We start from the raw sequence: 27,241 nt of genomic DNA, 5'->3' as shown, positions 1-27,241 counted from the left end.
AAATAGTGAATTGATGTTAACAATATAAGCTCAAGAACTTTGAGGGGTGTATGAATTACATAAAGTAATAATATATACAGCTTCTCTGGGAAGGGAATGTGGTTCAAATTTTTCAGCAGTATGTACTTAAAAGCTGGAAGACTAAGCTTTCAAACAACTAACCAGTTAAACTCACTGATAACTAAATATTACTCTAGTAGCAACTACAATCTTACTTTACATTCCCATCTGAAGGCTTTGGAGATCCATTTCCACCCTGGAAAGCAGCCATTTCCTTGTTCTCTTGAGTTGTCACTGTGTCAATCTCCTCATTGATAGGAAGTGTCCTCTTTGATCCCTCCAATGCAACGCCGAGTACAATATTTTCTTCAAGAACAGGCCTGGATGCAGCGGGTTTCCTTTCTCCTTCCTGTTTTGTTGGCACATTTCCATTGGCTTTGTCAATATTGTTTGTCGATGAGGAAACTAGACTGTCTGAGTCAACCTTCACCTTGATGTTTTTAATGGTCTGACCCTTAGATTGTTTCACATGGATGTCCTTCTGGGATGAATTATCTAATTCTAAACCAGTTACTTTGGAGTAAGAAATAGGAGACATTTCGGGCACCTCTATATTTGCCTTGTTTAAATTTGATCTCAGTGGCTTGTTTTCACCCACTTCAGAATCAAGTTTAAAGTTTTCATTTGCATCAGAGATAGATGCCATGACTTTGGTGTCCACCTCAGAGTTATCTTGAGTTTCTCTAACTTTGGTATCTGGTGCTCCTATTGGTCCAACCTTGTCTGTCTTGGCATCAAGTTTGGTTTGCACAGTTGTCTTGTTATCTTGATCAACAGTTGCACGTGTTGATCGACTTTTTGTTTTATCATCTGCATTGTTTTTGTAAGGCGATTCAATCACTAATAATGGGCGGTTAGAAACTGTTCCAGAATCTGCGTATGGAATGTTGTCCAAGTCGGCATCACTATATACTTTCAGTAGGGTACGGACTGGTGTTGCAAGTCGGGCTCGGTGATGGCTGATAACTCTAAGAAGATCCAATAGTATAGTTTCCTGTTTTAAAAATCAAATAGATAGAAATTCAGGTTAATTCTTGAGCAATATAAACTGAAGATCAGAACTAGGATCATATTTGGAGTATTATGTCAAGTCAACACACGAAAAGGCTTTTAGAACATAATAAACTGGTACACCGATATTAGGATAATTTAGATACATCATCTAACAACTTACAGATAATCCATTATTGCTAACTTTCTGTTTTAAATTATTTAAGAAGATTTCAACTGTCAAATGAATCATATCTTAAATCACAGTTCAAATGCAAATAAATAACACCCCATATTGAACATATAATAAGTGTAACTTTGGGTTAGAATCCCCGATCTTGATCCATCAAAACTAAAACAATGCATATGCTCACAATTTTATCGGTCGAGTTTTCTATCAATGGCTATAACTCATTCAAAAGAGCAAATCCAAGCTACAAATATTCTTCATGGCATATCCATCTTCTACTGATACACTACCATACTCTAAAATAGAGCAAGCAAGCGAGATGCAACACTAAAAGAGTTGATTGCAAGGTTCCAAGTAGTGGCACTTGGAAGGGCCTGTCACCTAATTATTCATGAGTTTCTCTTCAAATCTATTTTGTAAGAATTCTCAAACTTATGCAATTCTTTCCTGTCTATCAGTTGTTTACAACTAGTAAAAAAATAATAGTGTTTCTGTTAGGAACCCAATAATTGGATTCCAAAGAAAGAACACTTTTTATTGTAAAATAGGAAATAACGAGAGTGAGCTCTCCTACACGGGTTATAAAACCAATCAAATCTAAGACAAAGATGATTTCTAAGGGAGTGGAAGTCTTTATTAATAGACTTCCTACACAAGAGAAAAGGACAAAGAATCACAAGCAACTAACTTAAAACAGAAAAACAACCTAACTAAACAATTAACTAACTAATTACTCTGACAATTCATAACTACTATAATTTCTTTTTATTATATATCCTAACAGTTTCCAACAGCTCTTTAATTCACATTTGCAAGTTGAACTATGACTATATGAGAGAAGTAGTACATATTCTATATGGACAAGAAGTATTCTTACCTTAACACACAAATATTCTTCAAAATGTGAGGTCTTGACAAAACAAGAAATCAGAATCTGTGAAAATCAGAAGAAAAAAAAGATTATGTTTATATGTAAGTACATAAATAGTTTGATTTGATCATGACTAATGGATTTTCCAAGCTGTCAAATTTGATTTGTTAAGTACACAAATTTGATTGAGAACAAAAAAGAAGAAACATCTGCAACAATTCAGCTGCAAATCTGCACCTAGTGCAGATAGATGTAATGTATTCAAGGCAGGATAAGTTTATTAAAGCTCCTCAATTGTATGAATAGGATTAAGTGTTCAAACATGCTCTATTAGTCCTTTACTTTAATATGGCTTTAGACACTAAACTATACAAATTACCAACTTACTTGGCTTAAGTATTAGTTAATCTTCTTAAGTACTCTAAGCATTTAATCATGACATTTACAACGTAACCTCAAATAGAATTAACATTAAAAAGTATAAAGTATTACACGTGGAAGAAAGCCAAAGTTTCAAAGAGAAGTCAATAGCTGACTAATGAAATCTAGGGATATATATTACTGAAAGCATAATACAGAAAGCACTCCAGTAGAAGGTAGGCAGCAGATTAAAAATGCACACGAAAGCCCCCCGGTCAAAGATAGGCAGCATATTAAAATAAACACATGTTCTGTCTTTATCTGAAAGAGCTACATCAATCTAATAAATAGAAAGAATATTTCCTTTGTTGTTTTATGGATCAAATTTAGAAAAGAGGAATAAATAATTATTTTTATTTAAGATCCCCAGTCAATTAGCATAGAATCATTGATTGCAACATACAGTAACGGTCTAACCAGTTCATACATACCATGAGGGCCTGATTTTCAGGGCTTATATTGTCCAAAAACACTCTCCTGTGCAACTTCTGCTGCTCAACTTGAGGATTTTTGGCTAATACTTTCCGCATGTCAGCAACAATGTTCTGCAGAAGTATTAAGCCATTTGTCATTGGGAAAAATATCATAAAACGTTCAATATTGGTGAAGTGAATTCAATATAAACAACAAAATGATTTCTTACATTGATCTTATTTACATCCAAATGACTAATGGCTAGGTGAGTTTTGATTCTCCAATGTGTTTTTTGACTGAGATTTCGCACAACATTCACTGTAAATTTGTGGTTTGGAATGTGTACAGCTTCACGATCTTCGCCTCGTATAATTGTTGGGGACCACCAGCCAACATGCTGCATAGCAGGAAAACATCTATGCCTAACTCAGATCTCATAATCACTACACCATATTGTATAATTTATTTCTGTTATATTACTATAGAAACAAAACATGATACCTGTAGTATGTTTATATATAGTTTCCACATTCAATAGTTAAAAAGTGCAATTTAACACACCTCAACAGTGCCAGAAACTTCATATCCTTCAATCTTTGTTTGAATCCATTCATTTACAACAAAAGGCCGAGTTGCGTGAATCATCGCGCTTGAAAGGAAGTTTGTAAATATCTAAACAGATGTTATCTGTTATGTTAATAGGTTCCACAATAGCTACAAAAAAAAAAAATAGTGAAATATAAGAGAATTGAGATGATTATAAGCAATAATAAATCTCAAACCTCACGACCAGCAAGAGTCAACAAAACTGTCCCAAAACCTCCTGCAGTGACCCATTTTTGGGTAGAGAAGCCCAGCAATTCCATAAACAATGAAAAAGCAGCAATCCATACAGCAGAATAAACAGCTTTTCCTGCAAATTGGAACCCCATCTGACAAAAAAATAGATAATTCATTATACGTTTGAAATTGAACAACAACTAATAACCAAGCAATTAACCCATATATTATATTCAAATGCTTCCAGTTCTACATACTTCTCTTTCTGTAAATTAAAATTAATTTAGTGAATTGCTAATAGTCACTATCTGTAATACAAATTGATAAGGGTTAATGTTAAATCTAGAAACCGAAACAAATACACACCAGTACTCAATTGGTCTTGATTATAAGCAAAGCCTAACAACTTGCTAATGAAAATTTTTAGTTAACTGCAACTCAATATCTTTTCTTTGTTACTGCAACTCAATATCTTAAATTGTAATAAAAAATAGGCTTAATTTTTGATAGTGCACAGACTAAGGAGAGGGGTAAACCCGTCATTTGGAGGGTTTATCAAAGGAGAAATAAAATAAATAAGTAATATAATATTATTGTGTTAGTTTAAATTCAAATAGTTAGTTATCGGCGGTTATTGGCTGATGTTGTGGATTGTATTTAAGTTTGTTGTTTGTTGTCTTTTATGTGATGTGAGAAGTTATTTTGGAAGTTATAAGGCCAGAAGTTATCTTCTGAGAGAGCAAACTGCTCTTGTAGTTTTTTCAGATTGTATTTTCTTTGTTTGTCAATGAAAAATCGCAAGTTCCTTGCAATTTCCCTTTCTCTATAATTCTGTTCTGTTAGTTTCTATCAAATTGGTCCGACCTACCGGATTCTCGAGACGGAGTCAGTGAATTTCTAAAACCGGATGCCACCGAAGAAGATGGAGGCCAAAGTGACTGCACTTGAAGAGAAAATCGCAACTTTGGAGGTTTCTTTACATGAAATGCAGAATCAAAATAAAGACAATCAGGAGAAGATCATCTCTTTATTAAATTTGAATAAGCAGAAGGATATGGAAGAATCACCGCACAATCATGAGTTAGTTGCTACCAAAAAGAAAAATTCTGGTTTACATGGGGAAGCTTTGGATGAATTTCGCCTACCTGTGAAGAAGGTGGAATTACCGATGTTTAATGGTGACGATCCCGCTGGTTGGATTGCTAGGGCAGAAGTCTATTTCAGTGTGCAGAATACTGTACCAGAAATCAAAGTGAATTTGGCACAATTATGTATGGGTGGTCCTACAATTCATTTTTTTAAAGGACTATTGGAGGAGAATGAAACATTAACATGGGAGAATTTGAAAGATGCACTTCTTGAGAGGTATGGTGGTGTAAGTGATGGGAATGTATTTGAACAACTTTCTGCGCTTCAACAGGAAGGAACAATTGAAGAATACATAGAAGATTTTGAGAGGTTGGTAGCACAACTGCCTCGATTACCCAATGACCAATATTTGGGTTATTTCGTTCATGGTTTGAAGGAAAAAATCAGGGAAAGGTTCGCAGCATGATCGCTATGGGTCCTATGTCAAGAGCGAAGTTAATGAACGTGGCTCGAGCAGTAGAACGTGAATTGGAAGAAGGCCGAAGAGATTGGACACCGCGAAGGTCACATGGGTCAGTGTCCCGACCTGTTTTTGGTAATAAGATTGACACACAGAATGAAGGCAGAAATGGCGATTGGGTTATGATTGGTAATAATAAAGACAATCGTGATCGTTTTTCAGGGGGGAAATCAACAGGTGGTCCGCGTGGAATGTCTGGTTTCGGACCAAACAAAACTCATACTGCCAGCACGGGAAATTGGCGTGACAGAACTGTGAGGAGTCTGTCTTCACAGGAGATTGCTGATCGCCGTCAAAAAGGGCTCTGTTTTAAATGTGGAGGTCAGTATCATCCTCGACATCAATGTCCTGATAAAAATCTGCGTGTTATGGTGCTTGAGGATAACTCTGAAGATGAAAACGAAGTCAGAGTGTTGAATGATGAAGATGTTGAAACAGGTGCAGAAGAATTACAATTGAATATGCTGACTTTTGAAAATATATTGACTTTTGATAAACAAACTGAGTGTTATCAAGATAAGCTTCAATGCATCAAGTTGCAAGGGACGGTGGGAGCGGTACCGGTGCTGATGTTGGTTGATAGTGGGGCAAACAAAAACTTCATGTCAAGGCGTTTAGCTTTGGCTTTGGGTTTACGAATTATCGGAACTCCTGCTAGACAAATCAGATTGGGTGAGGGTTATGCGGCTCCGACGTTAGGAGAGTGCCAAGGTGTTATTATTTCTGTTCAAGGGGTAAAATAGGAGATAGATGTTGTGCTGTTTGAGTTGGGCAGTTATGATCTAGTATTAGGGATGGCATGGCTAACACAGATTGGATGCACATACATTGATTGGATTGAGAAGAAAATGTGTTTCACATACCAGGAGGAATGGATTGAGATCAGCGGGGTTCGTACTAGAGAGTGCACTCCATTACAAAACTATGTTGATGAAAACCATTTTGCCCAGTTGCATTGTGATATCCAATCAGGTATGGTGACACCAACTCAACAGTTGGAGATGAAACCAATACTGCAAGGGTTTGATAAAGTTTTCAAGGAACCACAAGGATTGCCTCCTAAACGACAGCACGAACATGCTATACACTTGTTGACCGGCCAAGGCCCAGTTAACGTTCGACCGTATCGCTACCCTCACCACCACAAGACAGAAATTGAGAAACAAGTGAAGGAGTTGTTGCTGTCCGGTGTGATCAGACCTAGCCAGAGTGCTTTTTCAAGTCCGGTTATTCTAGTCAAGAAGGATGACTCTTGGAGGATGTGTGTTGACTAGCGTGCTTTGAATAAGGTAACTATTCCGGATAAATTCCCTATTCCCGTCATTGATGAGTTATTGGATGAGTTACATGGTGCACGATATTTTTCTAAAATTGATCTTAAGTCTGGCTACCACCAAGTACGCATGCGACAGGAAGACATTCATAAAACCGCTTTCCGCACTCATGAGGGTCATTATGAATTCTTAGTGATGCCTTTTGGTTTAATAAATGCTCCATCCACCTTTCAAGCATTAATGAATGAAGTTTTCAAGCCAATGTTGCGGAGGTATGTGTTAGTATTTTTTGACGACATTTTGGTGTATAGCATGACATGGGCAGACCATATTCAGCATGTAAATTCAGTTTTAAGTGTGCTAGCTGAGCAACAATTGGTGGCCAATAAAAAGAAATGTTCGTTTGGCCAATTGTCGGTCGAGTATTTGGGTCACGTGATTTCTCATGAAGGGGTTTCTATAGATCCATCAAAAATCAGCAGTGTGTTAGAATGGCCTGTGCCAAAGAATGTCAAAGGTATCAGAGGATTTTTGGGTTTGACCAGGTATTATAGAAAGTTCATTCGAGATTATGGCAAGATTGCAAGACCATTAACTGAATTGACTAAGAAAGAGGGTTTTAAGTGGGGAGCCAAGGAACAAGCAGCTTTTGAGGAACTTAAGCACAAGGTAACTTCAGCCCCAGTTTTAGCATTGCCTGACTTCACCAAAGAATTCTTTATTGGGAGTGATGCGTCCGGGAATGGGTTGGGTGCTATCTTGATACAAGACAAGAAGCCTATCGCATTTTTCAGCAAGGGTCTAAGTGATCGTAATTTAAACAAATCAGCATATGAAAAAGAATTAATGGCTGTGGCGCTCGCAATCCAACATTGGCGCCCATATCTCATAGGGAACAAGTTCACGGTGTGTACAGATCAAAAGAGTTTGAAACAATTAATGCAGCAACGTATAACCACAATAGATCAACAAAATTGGGTGGCTAAGCTTTTGGGATATCAATTTGATGTAGTTTATAAACCTGGTCTTGAGAACAAAGGTGCTGATGCGTTGTCCCGTCAGTTTGATACTTCCCCAAACAACTCCATGGCGGTCCTTGCTGATTCAGATGACAGGTCAACACTCCATTCTATGATATTCCGTCCTGAGTGGTTAGATTTCAAGGCTGTCCATGAAGAAGTACAACAGGATCCAACATTACAGACAATCATTTCAGCTTTGCAAAAGGGGGAAACCACCAAACCTGGGTTTGCACTACAGAATGGGGTTCTTTTGTATCAGGACAGATTAGTTATGTCTGCTTCATCTACTTTTGTTCCGATAATTCTCAAGGAATTTCACAGTACCCCTCAGGGTGGGAATTCTGGGTTTTATCGCACTTATCGTCGTTTGACTGCTAATTTGTATTGGATTGGTATGAAGAAGGATATCCAGAATTTCGTGCAGAAATGTACTGTATGTCAATGCAACAAGTATGCAACTTCAACACCAGGTGGTCTTCTTCATCCGCTTCCAATACCGAATCAAGTGTGGGCAGATATTTCTATGGAATTCATTACTGGTCTTCCAAAGTCCAAGGGATTCGAAGCTATTTTTGTGGTGGTAGACAGGCTGTCCAAATATGCTCATTTCATCCTTCTTAAGCGTCCCTATTTAGCAAGATCTTTGGCTAAAACTTTCACCAAAGAAGTAGTCCGACTTCATGGAATTCCGGAATCTATTGTGAGTGATAGAGATCCCATATTTGTTAGTAATTTCTAGCAGGAACTCTTTAAACAACAAGGTACATATTTGAAGCTCAGCACGACATACCACCCTCAGACAGATGGGCAGACAGAAGTAGTTAACCGTTGTCTGGAGACTTTTCTTCGCTGTTTTATTGCTGACCAACCTAAGACGTGGGCCGTGTGGCTTTCTTGGGCAGAATATTGGTACAACACTACTTTTCATGCTTCTACAGGTACAACTCCATTTGAAGTGGTGTATGGTCGTTCCCTTCCGGTAATCGCTAATTATTTACCGGGCGAAGTTAAGGTGGAGGTTGTTCAACGAGACTTGGCTGATCGTGATGAATGCTTGCGACAACTGAAGCATCATTTATCCCGTGCTCGTGACCGTATGAAGACACAGGCAGATAAACATCGTCAAGAACGCTCTTTCGAAGTTGGTGACTTGGTTTTCTTGAAGCTCAGACCTCACGTGCAACAATCTGTTGCGGCTAGAATCTGTCCCAAGTTGTCTCCAAGGTATTTTGGTCCGTTTAAGGTGGTTGAACGTGTCGGGACTGTTGCTTACAGGTTGGAGTTACCTCCTACATCTCGGATCCATCCTGTTTTTCATGTTTCCTTGCTTAAGAAAGCGGTTGACGATGCTGTTGTTAATCCAACTCTCCCTGCTAGTTTAGAGGTTAACGAAGATTCCATGTGGGAACCAGAGACAGCTTTAGATCAACGGACAGTGGTCCGACATGGTATATCTACTTCTCAAGTGCTTATCCATTGGAAGAACAGGCCTATTGAGGAAGCTACTTGGGAAGATAGGGATTTCAACACTGTTCAATTTCCTTCCTTCAGCCTTGAGGACAAGGCTGTTTCTCTTGGAGGCGACAATGATAGTGCACAGGCTAAGGAGAGGGGTAAACCCGTCATTTGGAGGGTTTATCAAAGGAGAAATAAAATAAATAAGTAATATAATATTATTGTGTTAGTTTAAATTCAAATAGTTAGTTATCGGCGGTTATTGGCTGATGTTGTGAATTGTATTTAAGTTTGTTGTTTGTTGTCTTTTATGTGATGTGAGAAGTTATTTTGGAAGTTATTAGGCCAGAAGAAGTTATCTTCTGAGAGAGCAAACTGCTCTTGTAGTTTTTTCAGATTGTATTTTCTTTGTTTGTCAATGAAAAATCGCAAGTTCCTTGCAATTTCCATGTCTCTATAATTCTGTTCTGTTAGTTTCTATCAATTTTTGTCCCTCTATTTTGTCTTTTTTTTTTATTTTGGTCCTCCCATTTTTAAAATCACGATTTTGGTCCCCCTTTTGAATTTCCGTTGAAAAAGGGACAAAAGTAGGGACTAATATTGCAGAAAAAAGCAAAATAGGAGGACGAAAATTGCACAGAAAACTTTAAAAGGGACTAAAATAGTGGTATTTAAAATAGAGGGATCAAAATCAAGAAAAAGACAAAATAGAGGGACTAAAGTTGCAATTAAGCCTAAAAAATAACTATTTTTTAAACTGCCTTTTATGAGAACTTGTTGCATGAAATAAAATTGATATTGAAAAATAAAATCTATATTAATTGAATGAAATTTAAGGAATGACATCACTAATTATGGTGATATTAGTTGAGATTTGCTTATATTTTGGATCACTGAAAGAGTTTTATAGCTTATAATTGATGTCCGATGGAGCATATAGATGGGTAACTATATTTCCCAACTTCTGTTACCAGCTAATTGATTGAAAAAATAAGATCCCGTGGAGTCATAATAGCAACTATATGACAGTTATCAAGTAATAGATGGAGTTAACTATATATATATACTGTTTAAACTTCATATCAGACTATAAAATTAGCTGCATTTACATAGAGAAAAGGTACCAACATTTCTTGTCTCACTTGCATCTGCATTCTCTGTTACAAATTTTTGTGCCTGTTGAATTGCACTGGATAAAAGAAGTACACAATTAGTATATAGAAGCAAAAGTTATAAGCCTGCCAATTGAATCCAAAGATCTGGGGAAAGTTCTCAGGCATGCTACAATAATGATGTATCTTGAAAATTTTTGTAGAAATTTTCAATAAAGAAACAAAAATTTAGTAAGATAAAACATATGAATGTGTTAAAAATTGTCAAAATAATAGAAAATCAGACAAGGCTTCGCATTAAAGTGGGAAGAAAATTTCAAACAAACAAATTAAATAGGAGCACAACTAAGTGACCAAATGATTCATCAATACCAAGAGATATTCTGAAGTAAGGAAATAGGATTACCTTGATAAACAATAGGCAAAAGCCACTACAGTCGACAATGATTTAACGAAACTCAAAAGTCGTTCCTTAACAGCCTGGCTAGCTTCGGTAGGTAGAATTACTGGCTCAAATGATCTGCAATTAGCAAATCAATTAAGTATGTGGAGAATAGGTTCATCAGAAAAAGATAGAATACATTCATCATCAGATAAAGTTATTATTTTGTAATAGTGAAACCTGCAAATAAGTATGGCTCCAGTCCATAATAGTAGTGGTCGAAGGTATGAAGTTACTATGTAATGAGTGGTACTTTTTTTCCAACTATTATCACTCTTCTGCAAGATACAATGTCTACTGTTAGACTTAGGTGTCAATAGCACTCAATCTGTTAGTGCAAAGCTGAATAATAAAACAATTCTTAAATAACCTGAAAACAAAGTTTCCTTGTCTGAAACATTAATGGGCCAACACCCCATACTGCAAAAATGATAGTGCCAATAGCAGGAATCAACTTTACAATGACTGAACTATTTTGTAACACATTACAGCACCTGCAGAAAAGTTTGTTAGTCTATACCAATAAAAAAAATAAAGCACTTAATTTGTATGCTTGATGGATGCAAAATCACAAAATTCACCTTGTCAGTACTGTAGCAACCACCTTAGTAGAAGGAACAATTTGTTGGCCTGACACTAAAAAACAATGACATTTAAAAGATCGTGATTTGCAAGACAATCTACGTGTTGACTTGTTTACATGACGGAGGTGTTGAAGACCCCTGTAGTCCTGTTTCATGAACTGCAAGGGAAAGTATAACTGTTACTTTCAAGTGAAAAGATAATAGTCATGCCATTTTAATAATCTTGTACAGGAATTACCTTTTCATTTAATCATTAATAATGTACTCCCTCCGTTCCTTTTTAAGTGTCGTTTTAGGAGAATTTTTTTGTTCCTATTTAAGTGTCGTTTTATAATTTAATGTTATAATTTGTCAATTATACCCTTATTTTTTCAATAACTCCACCTCACATTTTTCAATTAGTTATTGAAAAGAGAGAATGTATAATTGAATTTATTTAGAAAGAGAAAAATAAATAAGGGTATAATAGAAAAAGTAGCTCTAATAATCCACTATCTTGGTTGAAGAGCTTTATGCTAGAATGACACTTAAAAAGGAACGGAGGGAGTATAAATTATCAAAACTCAACCATCATTAAATACAGTATACAAATAGCACATTAACATTATTGTCAGACAATATCAGAGTAGTCATTTCCGGAAAGCGGCGCAGAGTTGCCGATCCCGAAAATGGGATAGCGAGCCGACCGCGCTATATGATCATTTTTTGGATAAATTACATATAACGATTATAAACATATATTTAATGTAAAATTAAACAAATAGCTCAACACATGAAATATTCATAAATCAAACTACACATGACTCTTGAAGTGCATAAACAAGTATGAAGAAAGGTTAAGGTTGAGTCTCAATTCAAATTTGATTGAAAAATCCAAAATTATTCTTAAAACATTGTAAATTTAAGAGGTAGTTTCGGTTTTTTAGAGGGTGCAAGGACAGCAGACCAAAAACCGCTCCGGGCCGGGAACCGCTCTGCTCCGCTATCCCGCTTTTTACGCTATAGCGGCTGCTATAGTGTTCTGCACCACTAGGGCTCTACTCATAGCGGGCCACTCTGCTCTGCTATAGCTGGATAATGCCGCTATTGGCCGCTACTGACTACTCTTGACAATATTCTAAATACTGGTGGAATGCTGAATGGGCCATCCACCAAAATTAAAAGATTTAAAAAACAGTACCAAGAAATCTTGGGTTCGAAACCCAGGAAACTAAGAAGTCCAGGGGTCGAACCAGGAAACTAACATAATAAAAATAAATCAGTACCAAGGTAAAATAGCATATAATCAAAATCAATCAGTACTAACAAGTTTCGGGTTCGAACCGTGGAAGCTAATATATTACTAAGTAACATTAGTCTATATAAGTAAAAAAAACAGTACCAAGAAGTTCAGGGTTCGAACTGCGGAAACAAATATATCACTAACTAACATTTGTCTAGGTTAGAAAGAAAAAACAGTACCAAGAAGTATGCAATCAAACAAAATGGGCACAGTTGAACACCATGCTAAAGTTTCACAACAACGCCACAAATATTTTGGCACACCAATTAAAAGTTGAATTATCTAATAGCCGCATGACTATATCTCAACAACATACCAAAACTGAACATGAGGGATATTCATTGAATAATTGTAACTTGCATCTCCCTGTTACCCTCTGTAAACCATAAAGTGGTAAAAAGAGTGAGAAATAAACAAAACCAAACCAAACCAAACCCTACACAAAAACGTAGAACTGAAAGAAAAAAAATTCTATTACCATATCTTTGTTAGGGCTCGGGTTTGGGTTCCTGCAAAGGCCCAATCCATGGGACAGTTGCAAGGAACCAGGAAAAGCCATTATTCTATCAAAATTGACTGCCAAGTAGAATTGCAGACTTTGAAAATACAATTCAACAAACAGTTTATACGCTATTGAGATGTATTGTTGCAGATAGACTTTGACAAGATTTCAACTCAGTTTCCTGCATAAATGGACCAATTTCATGAGATAAGCACTAAAATTAGGTTAAATACAGAAGCAAAAGAAATATCGAATGTGCAATGAAAGGGAATTGGATAAGAGAATTGAAAAATTCGGCAAAGCTTTTAGAATTGATCGATTACCTGTGAAGAAGAAAGAACAAGCAAGCGTCTTCTTCAATGAACAATGGATTTTTGTGTATCAGCTTCTACGAGGCGCAATGCAAATGCAAAGGGACGTACACAACAAAACGTTTTGGTTTTATTTAATTAAATAAATAATAAATAATAATTGATAATGTTAATAAAAGTATTGCTTGTGGACCCGACGAAAGTCACGCAATATGTGTGCTAGAATTTTCGTATTGTCGTCAGCCATGGCTTTGATTTCCACGTGTCCCCTCAAGGATCAATTTTTTTATTCCATTTTTTATGCCAAACTAGTAACAAATCGGTTGCACGGATCCTGTCCGGATTCACATTACACATCTATTAAATTATCATTTGTAAATTTGTTAATATTCAAATAATTACAAATATAGATTAATAATATGCTCCAACTTTTAATCATTGATGGCTACATTTGATTCTGTAACTTTAATTATATAAAACAAAAGGATTAACATTCAAAATTAAAAGTCTACCTTCAAAATTAAAAGTCTACCGCAGATATCTCATAAATACGTTCACATTTACCCGTAAGAGTATTAACAATGGAGCAAAAATTAATTTCTGTAGTGAATTAATATATATGTTCATATATATTAATAATTTTAAATATTTTTATTAGTTTAAAATTTTTAATTTAATTAAAAATATATATATAAATGAAAGGATAGTGATGGTTAAAAAATGTATATAAAAACTATATAAATTAAATAGTCTCGGTATGTCAAAAATATTTATTTTATTATAAGAAAATAAAGGAAATAAGTAGTCATCTACTCGTGCGTTTGCACGGGTCACACATTACCGTTATAAATAGTATACATCTATAAGGTATCTAGAAAAACCATGTATACCCTTTTGATATCAGGTTTGATTTATTTTAAATCATAATATAATTATTATTATTATTCCAACTAAGTTTTTTTTTTTTTGGCTTTATACCACCGGTTTAGTCCGGTTCGGGGGCGAGTTCTGGCATCAAGTGGTTCCATCCCCCTCCCGATCGCAGTTGCGGAGGATCGAACCGTGGTTCTCCCTACCAAGTCCAGCGTCAATCACCACTGGACCAACTAACGATTGGTTTATTCCAACTAAGTTTTAATTGTTCCGTTGTTCCACTAATTACATCGTAATGTTATTATTATTCCAACTAAGTTTTAATTGTTCCACTAATAATAAATTTGAAATTCAAATGCCTAAACCTAATTGCAACACTTTATACCAGGCTCATTGCATAGGGTTTCATTGCATAGGGTTTGAAACGTGAAAAATCATTAATCATCAATAACCACAAATACAACTTCCCATATTCCTTTGATTAATGCAATTAGCGAAGTGCATCATTACAAATAGGGGAATGCTTTTTCATTCCAATATCACAGATCATCTACATCTCCAACCTTCAAGTGCAAAGCTGAAAAAAATTATTGTTAAATCCTTCAAGGCTTTATTCTATGTCTTCACGGTTTCTCTGTTTCTGTTTCAATTCCACAATGATGTAGTTCAAACATTATGTTGTTATATATTTGGTTTGGTTGTTCTGCTGAATCATTTAATATTATATATGCGTTCTAATCATTTCATCGTGTTCTTATTAGAGTAACACTTTAACACTTTCGATCAATGGCTCGCCCTATTAAAGCTGACTCGGGTTGAATCGTTTTCCCCATTGTCAGATGGTTATGAAATTCTTCTGAATCAAAGGTTACAATGTTTCGTGATTTGGGAATCTAAGGTACATTATTTTAACTGTATAAACTTCATTAATGACATATATTAATATAATAATATTTTGAATCATATAAATTAAACTTAATTCAAATTACATTTCTTTGTTATTAATATTCAATTACTAAAGTTAATTTTTAAAAATTAAATACTATTTTAAATGTAAATTAACAATCATTTAAAATGATCATAATAATCTTTATATTAAAATATAATTTATTTGAATATTTTGATTAATAATTTATTAGAAATAATAATAATAATAATAATAATAATAATAATAATAATAGAGTAATAAAAAGTGAAAAAGTGAAAAATGAGTTGGAAAAAATCAACAAAAGACATTTTTTGCCCCCAAATTATTAATTTAAACTAAGATAATAAAAGGGTATTTTTGTGATTTCCAGAACAACAATTTTAGTTATATTATAGATTTCTTTTTTATTTGGATATATGGCACTACTAGAAATACTCGTATTACCTGCGGAATTTCCTGCGAAAAATATTCCGCAGGTATACCTGCGGATTTTCCTGGGACTTTATTAAATAAAATAAATTTCCTGCGGATCCAGCCTTGGCAGTAAATTCCGCAGGAATACCTGCGGATTTTACTGCGGAAAATGTATTTTAAACCAAATAACTAACAAAAATATAAAATCCGCAGGTAATTTCGCAGGAAACTTTCCTGCGGATCTTCCTGCGATTATCAACTTTTATAAACATCAAACTGTAATACAAAATTCGCAGGTAATTCCGCAGGAAAGTTTCCTGCGAAATTACCTGCGGATTGACTTTTCATTATTTATATTTATAAAAAAAATTTAGTCATTATATTTTCTGTTTTATTAAATATATTTATGGTGTTTTATATTTAGTTTAATTTTTATTTTTAATCTTAATTTTTTCAATGTTATTAATTATTTTTATAATGTATTTTAGTTAATTTTTAGTAAAATAAATAAATGGTATGCAAATTTTAAATTATAATGTATTTTAGTTAATTATATTTATGGTGTTTTTATATTTAGTTTAACTTTAATTTTTATTCTTCAAATTAAACAAAATTGTTCCTACAACAACGTTACTTTGCTCAACACAATTCAAAAACCTAAAAATTCATTGGTCTTCGCCGGAACCGCATCTTCGCCGGAACCGCCATAGCTGTGTAGCATCACCGCATCTTCGCCGGAACCGCCATAGCTGTGTAGCATCACCGCATCTTCGCCGCAACCGCCATAGCTGTGTAGCATCACCGCATCTTCGCCGGTGTTTTGTTGCCGCAACCTCGCCGGAGCCTAGCGTTGTCATCTTCTTCATCTTCACACTTCAACTCAGGTATTCTCTAGAGACTAGATACACTTGGTCCTCATCCTATTCATTTCTGAAATTAGATGATTTTAAGTTAGATTGAGTATAAACTTAGGTGAATTTTGTAAACAAGGTGTTTGTTGAAATGCCACAATGAAGAAGTAGACAGACAAATATCCTTTGTTTAAATGCTTGCCAGTTTGACTTTCACTTATTCTTAAAGGGAGGGGGTGATTTTTGCAATCTCGCCGTTTTTAACGGAAACGACCTGCAAGTACGTGCGGCTGTACAGAAGTTACTTGTGAGGCGTACATCAAAGTGGTATGAACCTGATTAGTGGAAATTTGGGGATGAAAAATCGTAAGTAATAAGATATTTGGTTATTTATTTTGTTTTGTTTTTTCAGGAATGATCTCCAATATGGGCATCTTCTGCAGGCACTGACCGTATTGTTCAATACAAGATAGCTAAATATACATTTTACCTTCTAGTAAGTGTTTCAGTAAGTGTTATATATTCCGTGTCCTTTCAAATTGGCTATGGTCTATTGTATGTCTATCAAGTTACTTTTGTTTCTGTGTGTTGGAGTGTTATTCAACATGTTAGACTTAAACATCATCATTATGTTTATATATTAAACAAAGGTATATTTAAAATTAAATCCACAACAGTTTTACACATAACATAGCTAAACAATGGTTTTAATATGCTTAGTGATTTATCAATTTTTTATGAAGGAAAGAGTAAATTTTATATATTTTTTAATTAATTAAAATTTTATGATTGATTATATGTAAAAGAATTTCTTATATGTGTGTCTACGTAAGAATTTTTCATACAATCATTATCAATTTATCATATGTTACTAGTAGTATTTTCAAAATAAGTTCATTTTAAAATTGGATCAATTTATGCTGCAGATAAGAAAATGACATTGAAAAATTAGATTAAAATTTTTTAGCTTTTAGTTTTTTTGGTTTAGATAAAGTACTAAAAATATTGTGTTAATTTTATTATTTTTTAAAGTTTTAGATAAAAAAGAAAATTTTAAAAATAGAAATTAATTTACAATTTGCAAGTTATTAAACATTAATTTATAATTTTTTGAAAATTTTGTGGATCAATTTGAAAATTTAAAAAATAAATGGGGTCAAAATGGAAATTTTAAAAACTAATATTAAATAATTTGACATTCACAATTTATAAAAATAAATTCATAAATTTTTATCTTTTTAATAATTATTCATATTTTTTATCTAAATATTAAATATATCAGATTCTTTTAAATTTTCTCAAAAAAATTACTCTTCGGGCAATTCTAAATTTAAAACTTTTCCCGTGTAAAAATATTTTTTATATTAAAAGTTATTTTATAAATTTAATAGAATATTAATGTTTTTTTTATAATATCTATTATTTCTTATTATTTATTTATTTCAATTATATTAAATATTTTTTTATATCTCATTAGTAAAACTCAAAACTGAGAGTCTGAGACACCACTTTCACTATAAATTTTTGATAAAAAGATTTAATTATAAAATAGATTCAGAATAAATTATCACATAATAGTTATAATAATACATTAATTAATTGTTTAATTATATCATTTACCATTTATAATATATGTTATTGAAAATGAAAATAATTTTTTTAGTTGATTTATGTTTTATTAACAATAATAATTATATAAGAATATAAGATCACAAAATCTTTTATTGGTATGTACAATTATATTGATTTTATCTAAAATTCATGTGATTTAATGAGACATCTTTCAGACCGGCCAAATGCCTAATAATAGAAAGTCTCACAAATCCAAGCCATGGATCCTTGATTAACGATTGATATCATCTAATGGTCTCTCACATTTCAAGCAGTGGAGTATGGACACCTCAACCAAATTTCATATATAAAGTATCGTAGGAGAAGAAAAAGATATGATTCAACTTGACTCACATTCAAGCTTTATTCATTATTCTCACACTAACTCAGACGTTGGAGTGTTAATGTTGTAGGTAAGTTCCCTCTCCGCCGTATCGGAACTTGCTTCACCGATCTAATATCACATCTCACTGTTTCACCAATTAATTTTTATTCCCTAGCATAACTGTAGAAAGGTGAACGATTTGTTTCGTAGTCGCCCAAGAAAATTCCTCAAGTGACATATATTGATGTTTTGAGCTTTTTAACAAGGGATCCTTCTTGAGTTTAGTTCTTGTCTTGGTCTCTTTTTTGTACTCTCCCTTGGCAGCAGAGGCAGACTGGTCGTTCAAGTTCTTACTCTAGGTCTCAGAGGATAAGTGCCCTTGTTCCAACACATTTACTTGCCCCTCGGGCGACTCCTTGCTTTCCCCTACAGCCTCTTTGGTGGCCACGTCTGTTGGAACTAAAGTGGGAGTTGGAAAAGGAGATGCAAATGTTGTAATACCCCAGTTTTTGTTAAATTATTTTATTTTATTTATTTGTGATTTTTATGTGATTTATTTAATTATTGAGTTGTCATAACTAAATGAATATGAAGCTTGTGGGTGTGTGTCCTTAAGGTATGAGTGTGGAGAGAGAGAGAGAGAGAGAGAGAGAGAGAGAATTAATTTGAAATTATTTTAATAATTAAAATAATAGTAATTTATTTTATTTATTTAATTAAAAATGAGAAAATATAAAAATTGGGCCAAAAGTAGAAAATAAGAGAAATAGAAAGGAGGAAGGAGTGAGGGAGGATTAAGTGAAGGGAGAAATTACAATTTTAAATAAATTAATACCCTAACTATTTAAGGTTAGACATAATCTAGGTTTAGGGAAGTATTTTTGACAATACGTGAAAATTTGGTTTACAGAGGCAAATGAATAAGGAAAAACTTGAAGGTTAGAGGGTGAGGGAAGAACATTTAAACTAGAAAAATTGCACTGCAAATAGGAGAACCAGGTAAGGGGAGATTTCTTCTTTAATGGGTGTTTAAGCGTGAGGGTTAGAATGAGGAATCCTTAACCTCCAATAAGATTGGGTGTTCTAATACATGATTCTGATTTTTCTTGTTATAATTATTGTTGTATGCTAATTTAATGTAATTTCGTGTACCATTATCTGTGTAAAAATTATGTTTTAGACTTGTTGATAAAAATATGTCATTGTTGATGTTTGAAGGTTTATGCATCATCTTGATATGAAGAATTTGTATGCTGACTGTGTTAAATAAGTGAAACAACATGTAGTAATTGATGTATGATTGTTTAGTTAATTTTTTGGACTAATTTGGGTTATAAAAATAAAAAATCGCAGCTTCCATAAGTCTCTAATGGTAGAAAACACGTTTCTATGTTTTTGCATTAGTGTTTCGATTGTAAATTATCATTGGTGATGTGTTGTTTGGATGAGAATACTTGATGTGGTGATATTGTTATGATTAACATGTGTACTTGTTGTTATGTGATATTCTACCTTTGCTTGTTTACACCGCTAAATCATAGAAGTGTATTTTCACCCCCTTTGCTTTAATGTTGTCCACCATGGTCATCTTGTAGATAACCAGGATTAGAAGTTATTGTTGTGAGTGAAAGATAACTCGTTGGAGTTATTTTCGTTTAGTTTTCATTATTATTCTATAAGTTATGCTCTGATTATGTAACAACGAGGTTGGGAATGTCTACTTTTGCTTATTGTGATCTCGTTGATGTTTTATACCATGTTTGTTGGAGTTTTGAAGTTATTGAGAGTTGAACATTACAACTCCGTTTTAACTATGTTATGAAATTTATATCGTTATGAGACAAATCTCTAGAGTCGCTATGTGGTTATTACTTGATTTGATGATGATTCCGCCGCAATGAGCCTAATGTATGGCAAGCATGTGATGACAGGTGTTGTATGTTCTTTTTTCATTTTGTTGCGTCTTGCTATATGTTTTTGAATTGTTAAAGGGTTGTCGTCGTAACACCTTAAATTGTCGAGTAATTATTTAAATATGAGTTTCGGGGTTTAGGGTGTTACATTAGTGGTATCAGAGTAGGTATGTCCATCCGGCTAGGCTTTTGTAATGTTGTATGTTCCTTAGTATGTGACGAGTGTGCCAACATTGTCGATGCAATGTTCCTTATGATGTTGTTTGCCTATATGCAAAGGTATGGCTGGAGGAAGGAACGACAATGCAATTGCTGAAGTTTTGGAATTGTTGGCTCAAGCAATGACTTAGAATAATTAGAACAATCAGAATGGTGGAGTTGTTGATGAATTTCGGGGATTGGGGAAGTTTTACAGGAACAATCTGTCGACGTTCAAGGGAAGACATTATTCAGAGGTTGCACAAACATGGCTCCATGATATTGAAAAGATTTTCAAAGTAATGGCTTGCACCAATGAATAGAAAGTGTATTTCGGCACTCATATGCTGTCAGAGGAAGTCGGAGACTGGTGGGATAATGCGCATCAGAGAATGAATGATGAAGATACAATAGTAATTTGGGTTGTGTTCCAGGCTAGATTTCTATAGAGGTACATTTTAGAGGATGTGCGTAATAAGAATGAGATTGAGTTCCTCGAGCTAAAGCAAGGGAATATGACCGTTGTTGAATATGCTGCTAAGTTTGAAGAGCTAGTAAAGTTTTATCCACACTATAATAGTGTGGCTATTGTAAATGCATCAAATTTGAGAGCGGCTTACACCCTAAGAGCAAGCAAGGTATCGGGTATCAGGAGATTCATCGGTTTTTTGTGTTGGTGAATAAGTGCATGATATATTACGAGGATTAAAGAGCCCGATATGCTCACTTTAAGAGACTGAATGAGGAAAAAGGGAAAATTCAGAATTGTGGGAAACTGTACAGTGCTCCAGCTGACAATGGGAAGCAGAAGGTTTCATATGCAAAAAGGCAAAGTGGGAGAGAGACTCCCGCTTCTGTCAAGTGTTTCAAGTGTGGCAAGCCAGATCACCATGCTAATGAGTGCAAGAACAATGTTCTAAGATGCTTTAAATGTGGAAATACAAGTCACTGTGTGGCAGAGTGCATGAATGATGGTCCGACTTGTTTTAGTTGTGGTGAGGTTGGTCATAGTAGTACTAATTGCCATAAACCAAAGAAAGCTCAGTCTAGGGAGAAAATGTTTCCCTTGTCTGGGACAAAGACTACTAGTACTGACAGGTTGATTCGAGGTATGCGTTATATTAATGGTATTCTTTTGATTGTTATTATTGACACGGGTGCAACATATTCTTTTATTTCGCTTGATTATGTAGAGAGGTTGAACCTCAAATTATCTTCTATGAATGGGAGTATGATTGTTGATACTCTAGCCCTAGGTCCAATAACGACATCATGGGTTTGCTTGAATTCTCCGTTGACTATTTATGATAAGAATTTTGGGATGGATCTAGTCTGCCGTAGAATAAGTTAGATGTCATCCTTGGAATGAACTGGTTGGAGTTCAACCATGTTCATATCAACTATTTTGACAAGTCAGTGTCCTTTCTAGAATTTGATGTGAGTGAAAATGTGTTCATGTCAGCTAAACAAGTGGGTGAATCTTTGATAAATGGTGCTGGGGTGTTTATGATATTAGCCTCGATGAAGGTTGAAAGCAAAGTTGTGATCGATGAACTATCAATGATATGTGAATTTCCAAAAGTGTTTCCATATGATATTTGTGACTTGCCTCCAAAGCATGAAATTGAGTATGCCATAGACTTAGTACCTAGTACTAGTCCTCTGTCGATGGCACCTTATAGAATGTCTGCTTTGATGCTGAGTAAACTAATGAAACAATTAGAAGATCTACTTGAGAAAAAGTTTGTATGACCAAGTTTTTCGCCATGGGGGCGCCAATATTGTTGGTCAAGAAGAAATATGGTAGTATGAGGTTGTGTGTTGATTATCAACAACTGAACAAGGTTACTACCAAGAATAAGTATCCTCTTCAGATAATTGATGAGTTGATGGATCAGTTGGTTGGTGCTTGTGTATTTAGCAAGATCAATTTGCGGTCGGGTTATCATCAGATTCAGGTGAAGTCCGAGGATATTCCGAAGACTCCATCCAGGATGATGTATGGTCACCATGAGTATTCAGTGATGTTGTTTGGTGTGTCTAATGCGCCCGGAGTGCTCATGGAGTACATGAATAGAATATTCCATCGGTACTTAGATAAGTTTGTTGGTGTTTTCATTGACGAAATTCTAATATATTCCAAATTATATTAGGATCATGCATAGCATCTGAGGGTTGTGTTGCAGATGTTGAAAGATAACAAGTTGTGTGTGAAGTTATCTAAGTGTGAGTTCTGGTTGAAGGAGGTGAGTTTCCTTAGGCATGTGATTTCTAGGGGTGGTATTATTGTTGATCCGTCTAAGGTTGATGTTGTGTTGCAGTGGGAGACTCTGAAGTCTTTTTAAGATCAAAAGTTTTCTGGGTTTGGCTGGTTATTACAGGAGGTTCATTGAAGGCTTCTCAAAGTTAGTGTTGCCTTTGACTCAGTTAACTCGAAAAGATCAAGCTTATGTTTGGTACGTAAAATGTGAAGGGAGTTATCAAGAACTCAAGAAGAATTTGACATTTGCTTCAGTTTTAATTTTGCTGAATCCAAGTGAATCCTTTGTTCTGTATTGTGATACTTCGAAGATGAGCTTGGGTTGTGTGTTGATGCAGAATGATCAGGTTTTGGCTTATGCTTTCAGAGAGTTGAAAGTTCATGAGAGGAATTATCTGACGCATGATCTAGAGTTGGCAGCAGTGGTGTTCGTGTTGAAAATTTGGAAGCATTATCTGTTTGGTTCTCGCTTTGAAGTGTTCAATGATCACAAGAGTTTGAAGTATCTATTCGATCATAAGGAATTGAATATGCGGCAAAGAAGATTTCTTGAATTTATGAAGGACTATGATTTCAGTTTGAGTTACCATCCTGGGAAGGCCAATGTTGTTACAAATGCTTTGAGTAAGAAATCTCTACAAATGTCAGCAATGATGGTTCATGAGTTAGAGTTGATTGATGATAACACGAAAATGTATCGTATATTTGGCTTAATTTACATAGATTATATTTCTATTTTATTTTATTTATGTTGGTATTATCCCGGTATTTTTACGATGTGTCAGGTATTTAATATTTAAAGGCTTGCGTGAGTGAAGGAACAAAAGGGAGGAAAAATGAATAAAAAAGATACAAAATATAGAAGACAAGAAGGGGGTGAAGAAATGAAGAGATTTGGATCTAAAGCGCTTTAGCAAGGGGTGACGTCCGTCACACCCCCCTGTCGTCCGTCACAGGCCCAAAGAGCGTGTGACGTTAGTCACACACCCACGACGCCAATCACACCCTAATTTCCTTCTCCTATTTTCCAGCCTTCCTAAATCCCTCCTTGAACTGAGTCTCGGAGACTAAAGCCACATTGAAGCCACGAAAACTCCTCCTACATTTTATCAACCTAGCTGTGTACAAGCAATATAAATACTTTGCATTTATCAGAAAAAAGCTCTCTCCTTCTTCGTCAATTTTTACAGCATTTACTTTCAACAAGTTTTCATTCTATTTTTCCCAACCCATTTAGCAATAGTTTTCTACACCGGAAACCAATTGCCCCTTAGTTTATTTCCTAGCCTTCAGACTTTGTTTTAGGGTTTTAGTCATTTATTTATTATCTGCAACTGTTTTGTTTTCTGGTGTCATACCCCAAAATTTTCCCATCTCATTTCACTTTTCAATCTCAGACAAAGGTTCAAGCCTTAAGGACATACTCTCCTAAACAATGACCTCCTAAACTAGGGTTTTGATTTCTCTGAAGAAAATTAATAAATCAAGGTCCCCAATGGATTTCAGATGACTTATGATGTTTCAAACTATCTCCATGACAAAATTCAGGCTTCAATTCCAAGGATTGCTCAGTCAATTGCTCAGAAAGTCAACAGTCGACTAGTTTGACCTAAAAGTCAACTATGGTCAAAGTACAGTCAAAATTCCTGATTTTTGGTCAACATCCTCATTTTGAAGTATCATTCCTCATTTGATCAAGGATTGATCATAATTCATCAAGGAAATTTCAGAAATCAACAAAACTCAAAGTTTCTAAAATAGGGTTTTCGACCTAAAAGTCAACTGAACTTTGAACAGCCATAACTTTCACATGGAACATCAGAAATTTCCCATCCAAAGATCATTTTTAAGGAAATTGAATTCCTTACAACTTTGTCTCTCACATGCCAAGGCTAGAAATGCTTCATTTGAGAGATATGGATCAAAAGATTATAGGTCTTTTTTGAAAGTCAACCAAAAGATTATAGCTCATTTTTTGAAACATATGGGAATCAAATCCAATCACCATTCACACCAAAATACCAATAAAATTTCGTGCACATCTTATTTGGAACAATTGAATCAAATATTGGACAAAAATAGAAAGATTAGGAACCAAATTTCAATCAAATTTTCATAACTTGCAAATCAAGATTCAAGTGGATTCTCTCCACATTTGTTGACCTATTTTATTCATCTATAAGTACCTAATCATTCCAGATGCAAAGAGAGGATTTGGCTGGCCACAAGAACCCTAATTGAGTTCTTAAAATTTGAAGAAAAAGTCAAATTCGGATTCCAAGGTACAAACCAATTCAAGGTGTTTTGTTGATCTTGACACATTCCTGAAGGTGTTCTGAAGCGATCCAGATCTTCAAATTTGAGTAACAAGCCCAGAATCAACCTCCTAAGAACTCGCGGTTTGCTCTCTAAAACTTGAATTCGAATCCTATTAGTTTACGCATCTTACATACAATTTGATTGCATATTTACAATCCCCATGATGATATGAATGTTTCTGGGCTGTTTAATTTGTGTTTAACCCTCGGAATCGAAGCTTGCCATAATAGGTTTTAGGGTTTTCGTTTTAGGATTTCATGTTTCAGGAGAAATTGGCTTAAAAGGAGACCACCATTGGGTTCAGGACGAAAAATTGAGTAGAACCGTGGTCTCCTTGGTAATTTATTGTTGCTATATGGCAAGATCAAGATGGGCAGGGGCTATGGCGACGGAAAATCTCCGTAGGTAGAAACCAGAGTCTAAGGCAACGGCTGGTTGGAGAAGACGAAGACGTGTCACGCGTCTATTGGCCCAGTTCAAAAATTTTGTTTGGCGCGCGTGTTTGGAGGCGAAGACTGATTTAGTGTGTCTCGTCCTTGCGCATACGGTGCGCCCTCGTACCAGTGACCTTCAGATCATCTTCCAAGCTGATCCAACAATCTAGAATGCGCTGGCGTACCATGGACTCCCTCAGCCATGCCACACTGGATCAAAAGCTAAGTTTTTCAATTTTTTTTAGTTTTAATTATATAAATACTTTTATTTATTTTATTTTTACTATTATAATTGTTTTTATTTATTCTAATAAATTAGTTTTTTCATAATAAATTTATAATTATTTACTTTTTATCGAAAGTTCGATTTTTATAATTCTATTAATATTTGTTTTTTATATATTAATAAAAAATTCAATTTTATTTTAATATATACTTTTAATCAATTAAATAATTAGGATTTAATCCAATAATTATTTAATTGTTATATTTAATTGAACCTTCGTTTTTACCCTTTAATGGTCATTTTAAATATTAAATTTTATTTTTCATTGTATTAACCCTGGTTTGTCCCGATCAATTAGGGTTGTTGATCTTTAAATGCACTAACCTTTCTCTTCTTCATTATTGATTTTTCAGGGTTGATCAAGAATTCGATGAAGGCTCGAGGCATTGACATTTATTTGCCTCTTATTTTTCTTGCCCTTATTATTATTTTTCTGTTTTTGCTGGCCCTTATTATTATTTTTCTGTTTTTGCTGTCCCCTTCCCCGCAGGTGTTTATTGTAATAGCGTAGGATTTTATTCTTTTTCCGCCTTTTATTTTGCCTTAATATTAATTGACGTGATTAGGAATCCTAGGGAGTGCAACCCTGAATTGAATTAGAATAACTAACTTATAAGATAAATATCACCGAATTGAACCACCTGATTGTGCCACACACACACACTTTTGGGTAACCCCTCTTGTTGCCTGTTGCCTTATGATTTGCTGCCTTATTGCCTTATTACTTTGTTGCCTCTTATTGTTACAAAATAGTCAAGTCCCTCGATTCTGAGGATACCTAAAGCAAATGTTGCCCTCAGTTCATTCATCATTAATTTGTCCCTCGATGTTGCCTCAGTAAATGATGATTTGTCCCAATTGCTAAGGTATCCTCGCCTGCTGCCTAAAAAGATCAAATGATTATTATATCCTTCCCTTAGACTACCTGCCCTCTTTATGGCAGGGTCAGTCTTATGGCGAACGATAAACCTCAATGACCCTTTACATCCAATAAAAGGACTTCCTACCCTCATATGGTATGGATAGCCCTGAAAAGCTAAAAGAACATTTTTTCAAAACTTAGGGTAGTTGCTACTAATTGGTTGCTCTGGTTTAAATTCAACTTTCCTCTTTCAAAAACCTTCAAAAAGGCTACGCTTATTTTACAAGCTAAAGTCCTTATTCAAATCCTTTTTCTCAAACTTCTCAAACATTTTGAAAACAAAGTGAGCTGAGCAATTAAGAGCCCATGGATAACCATGGATACAAAGGATGCTTTAAACCTTCCCTTTGTATAACTTACCCCCGAACTCAAAGTCTTTTAAAAAGGTTTTTTTCTGTTCTTTTAGCCTTTCTATAAATTGGATAAAATTAAAGTCGGTGGCGACTCTTGCTCACCGCAACATTGCTTGCTTAAATATAAAAATTCAATTCTCCCACCGTATTACAGAACTGGCGACTCTGCTGGGATTTTGAATAAAAAGAGGGGTTACCTTAAAGTTTAGGATCACTTAAATGTTTTCAATTGTTTG

At 34.7% G+C, this 27,241-nt stretch overlaps 2 protein-coding genes and 1 long non-coding RNA gene across 3 annotated transcripts; 2 read left to right on the top strand and 1 right to left on the bottom strand.

Annotated features, from left to right (window-relative positions):
- Positions 1 to 27: 27 nt before the first annotated feature.
- LOC131650321 (mechanosensitive ion channel protein 2, chloroplastic-like) lies at positions 28 to 13,465 on the bottom strand. Its single transcript, XM_058920033.1, has 14 exons — positions 13,331 to 13,465; positions 12,984 to 13,188; positions 12,822 to 12,881; positions 11,221 to 11,381; positions 11,010 to 11,133; positions 10,820 to 10,917; positions 10,604 to 10,717; positions 10,214 to 10,274; positions 3,728 to 3,877; positions 3,507 to 3,617; positions 3,175 to 3,342; positions 2,963 to 3,076; positions 2,118 to 2,174; positions 28 to 1,054 (listed from the first exon to the last, which is right to left on the bottom strand). The coding sequence occupies exons 2-14, from the start codon at positions 13,062 to 13,064 to the stop codon at positions 212 to 214; spliced, it is 2,142 nt and encodes a 713-aa protein (XP_058776016.1). The 5' UTR covers positions 13,065 to 13,188; positions 13,331 to 13,465; the 3' UTR covers positions 28 to 211.
- Positions 13,466 to 16,164: 2,699 nt separating this feature from the next.
- Positions 16,165 to 17,049, top strand: LOC131646124 (uncharacterized). Its single transcript, XR_009297298.1, has 3 exons — positions 16,165 to 16,417; positions 16,614 to 16,711; positions 16,797 to 17,049. It is a non-coding gene; the product is annotated as an uncharacterized LOC131646124 (long non-coding RNA).
- Positions 17,050 to 20,946: 3,897 nt separating this feature from the next.
- On the top strand, positions 20,947 to 22,183 carry LOC131648959 (uncharacterized). The gene is made up of 3 exons (XM_058918695.1): positions 20,947 to 21,069; positions 21,165 to 21,777; positions 21,894 to 22,183. Exons 1-3 carry the CDS (start codon positions 20,947 to 20,949, stop codon positions 22,181 to 22,183), a joined length of 1,026 nt encoding a protein of 341 aa, XP_058774678.1.
- The last annotated feature ends 5,058 nt before the right edge of the window (positions 22,184 to 27,241 follow it).

This window comes from Vicia villosa, linkage group LG2 (genome assembly GCF_029867415.1).
Source record: "Vicia villosa cultivar HV-30 ecotype Madison, WI linkage group LG2, Vvil1.0, whole genome shotgun sequence".
NCBI lineage: Eukaryota > Viridiplantae > Streptophyta > Magnoliopsida > Fabales > Fabaceae > Vicia > Vicia villosa.
This window is presented reverse-complemented; position numbering and strand designations above follow the sequence as displayed.

Coding starts and splice junctions, on each gene's coding strand:
- LOC131648959 (XM_058918695.1), top strand. CDS start 20,947: ATGACCGTTGTTGAATATGCTGCTAAGTTTGAAGAGCTAGTAAAGTTT. Junction 21,070..21,164: donor ACACCCTAAGAGCAAGCAAG/GTATCGGGTATC, acceptor GCTCACTTTAAG/AGACTGAATGAGGAAAAAGG. Junction 21,778..21,893: donor TCTAGTCTGCCGTAGAATAA/GTTAGATGTCAT, acceptor TGTTCATGTCAG/CTAAACAAGTGGGTGAATCT.
- LOC131650321 (XM_058920033.1), bottom strand. CDS start 13,064: ATGGCTTTTCCTGGTTCCTTGCAACTGTCCCATGGATTGGGCCTTTGC. Junction 11,134..11,220: donor GTTGCTACAGTACTGACAAG/GTGAATTTTGTG, acceptor ACTTTTCTGCAG/GTGCTGTAATGTGTTACAAA. Junction 3,618..3,727: donor TGACTCTTGCTGGTCGTGAG/GTTTGAGATTTA, acceptor ACATCTGTTTAG/ATATTTACAAACTTCCTTTC.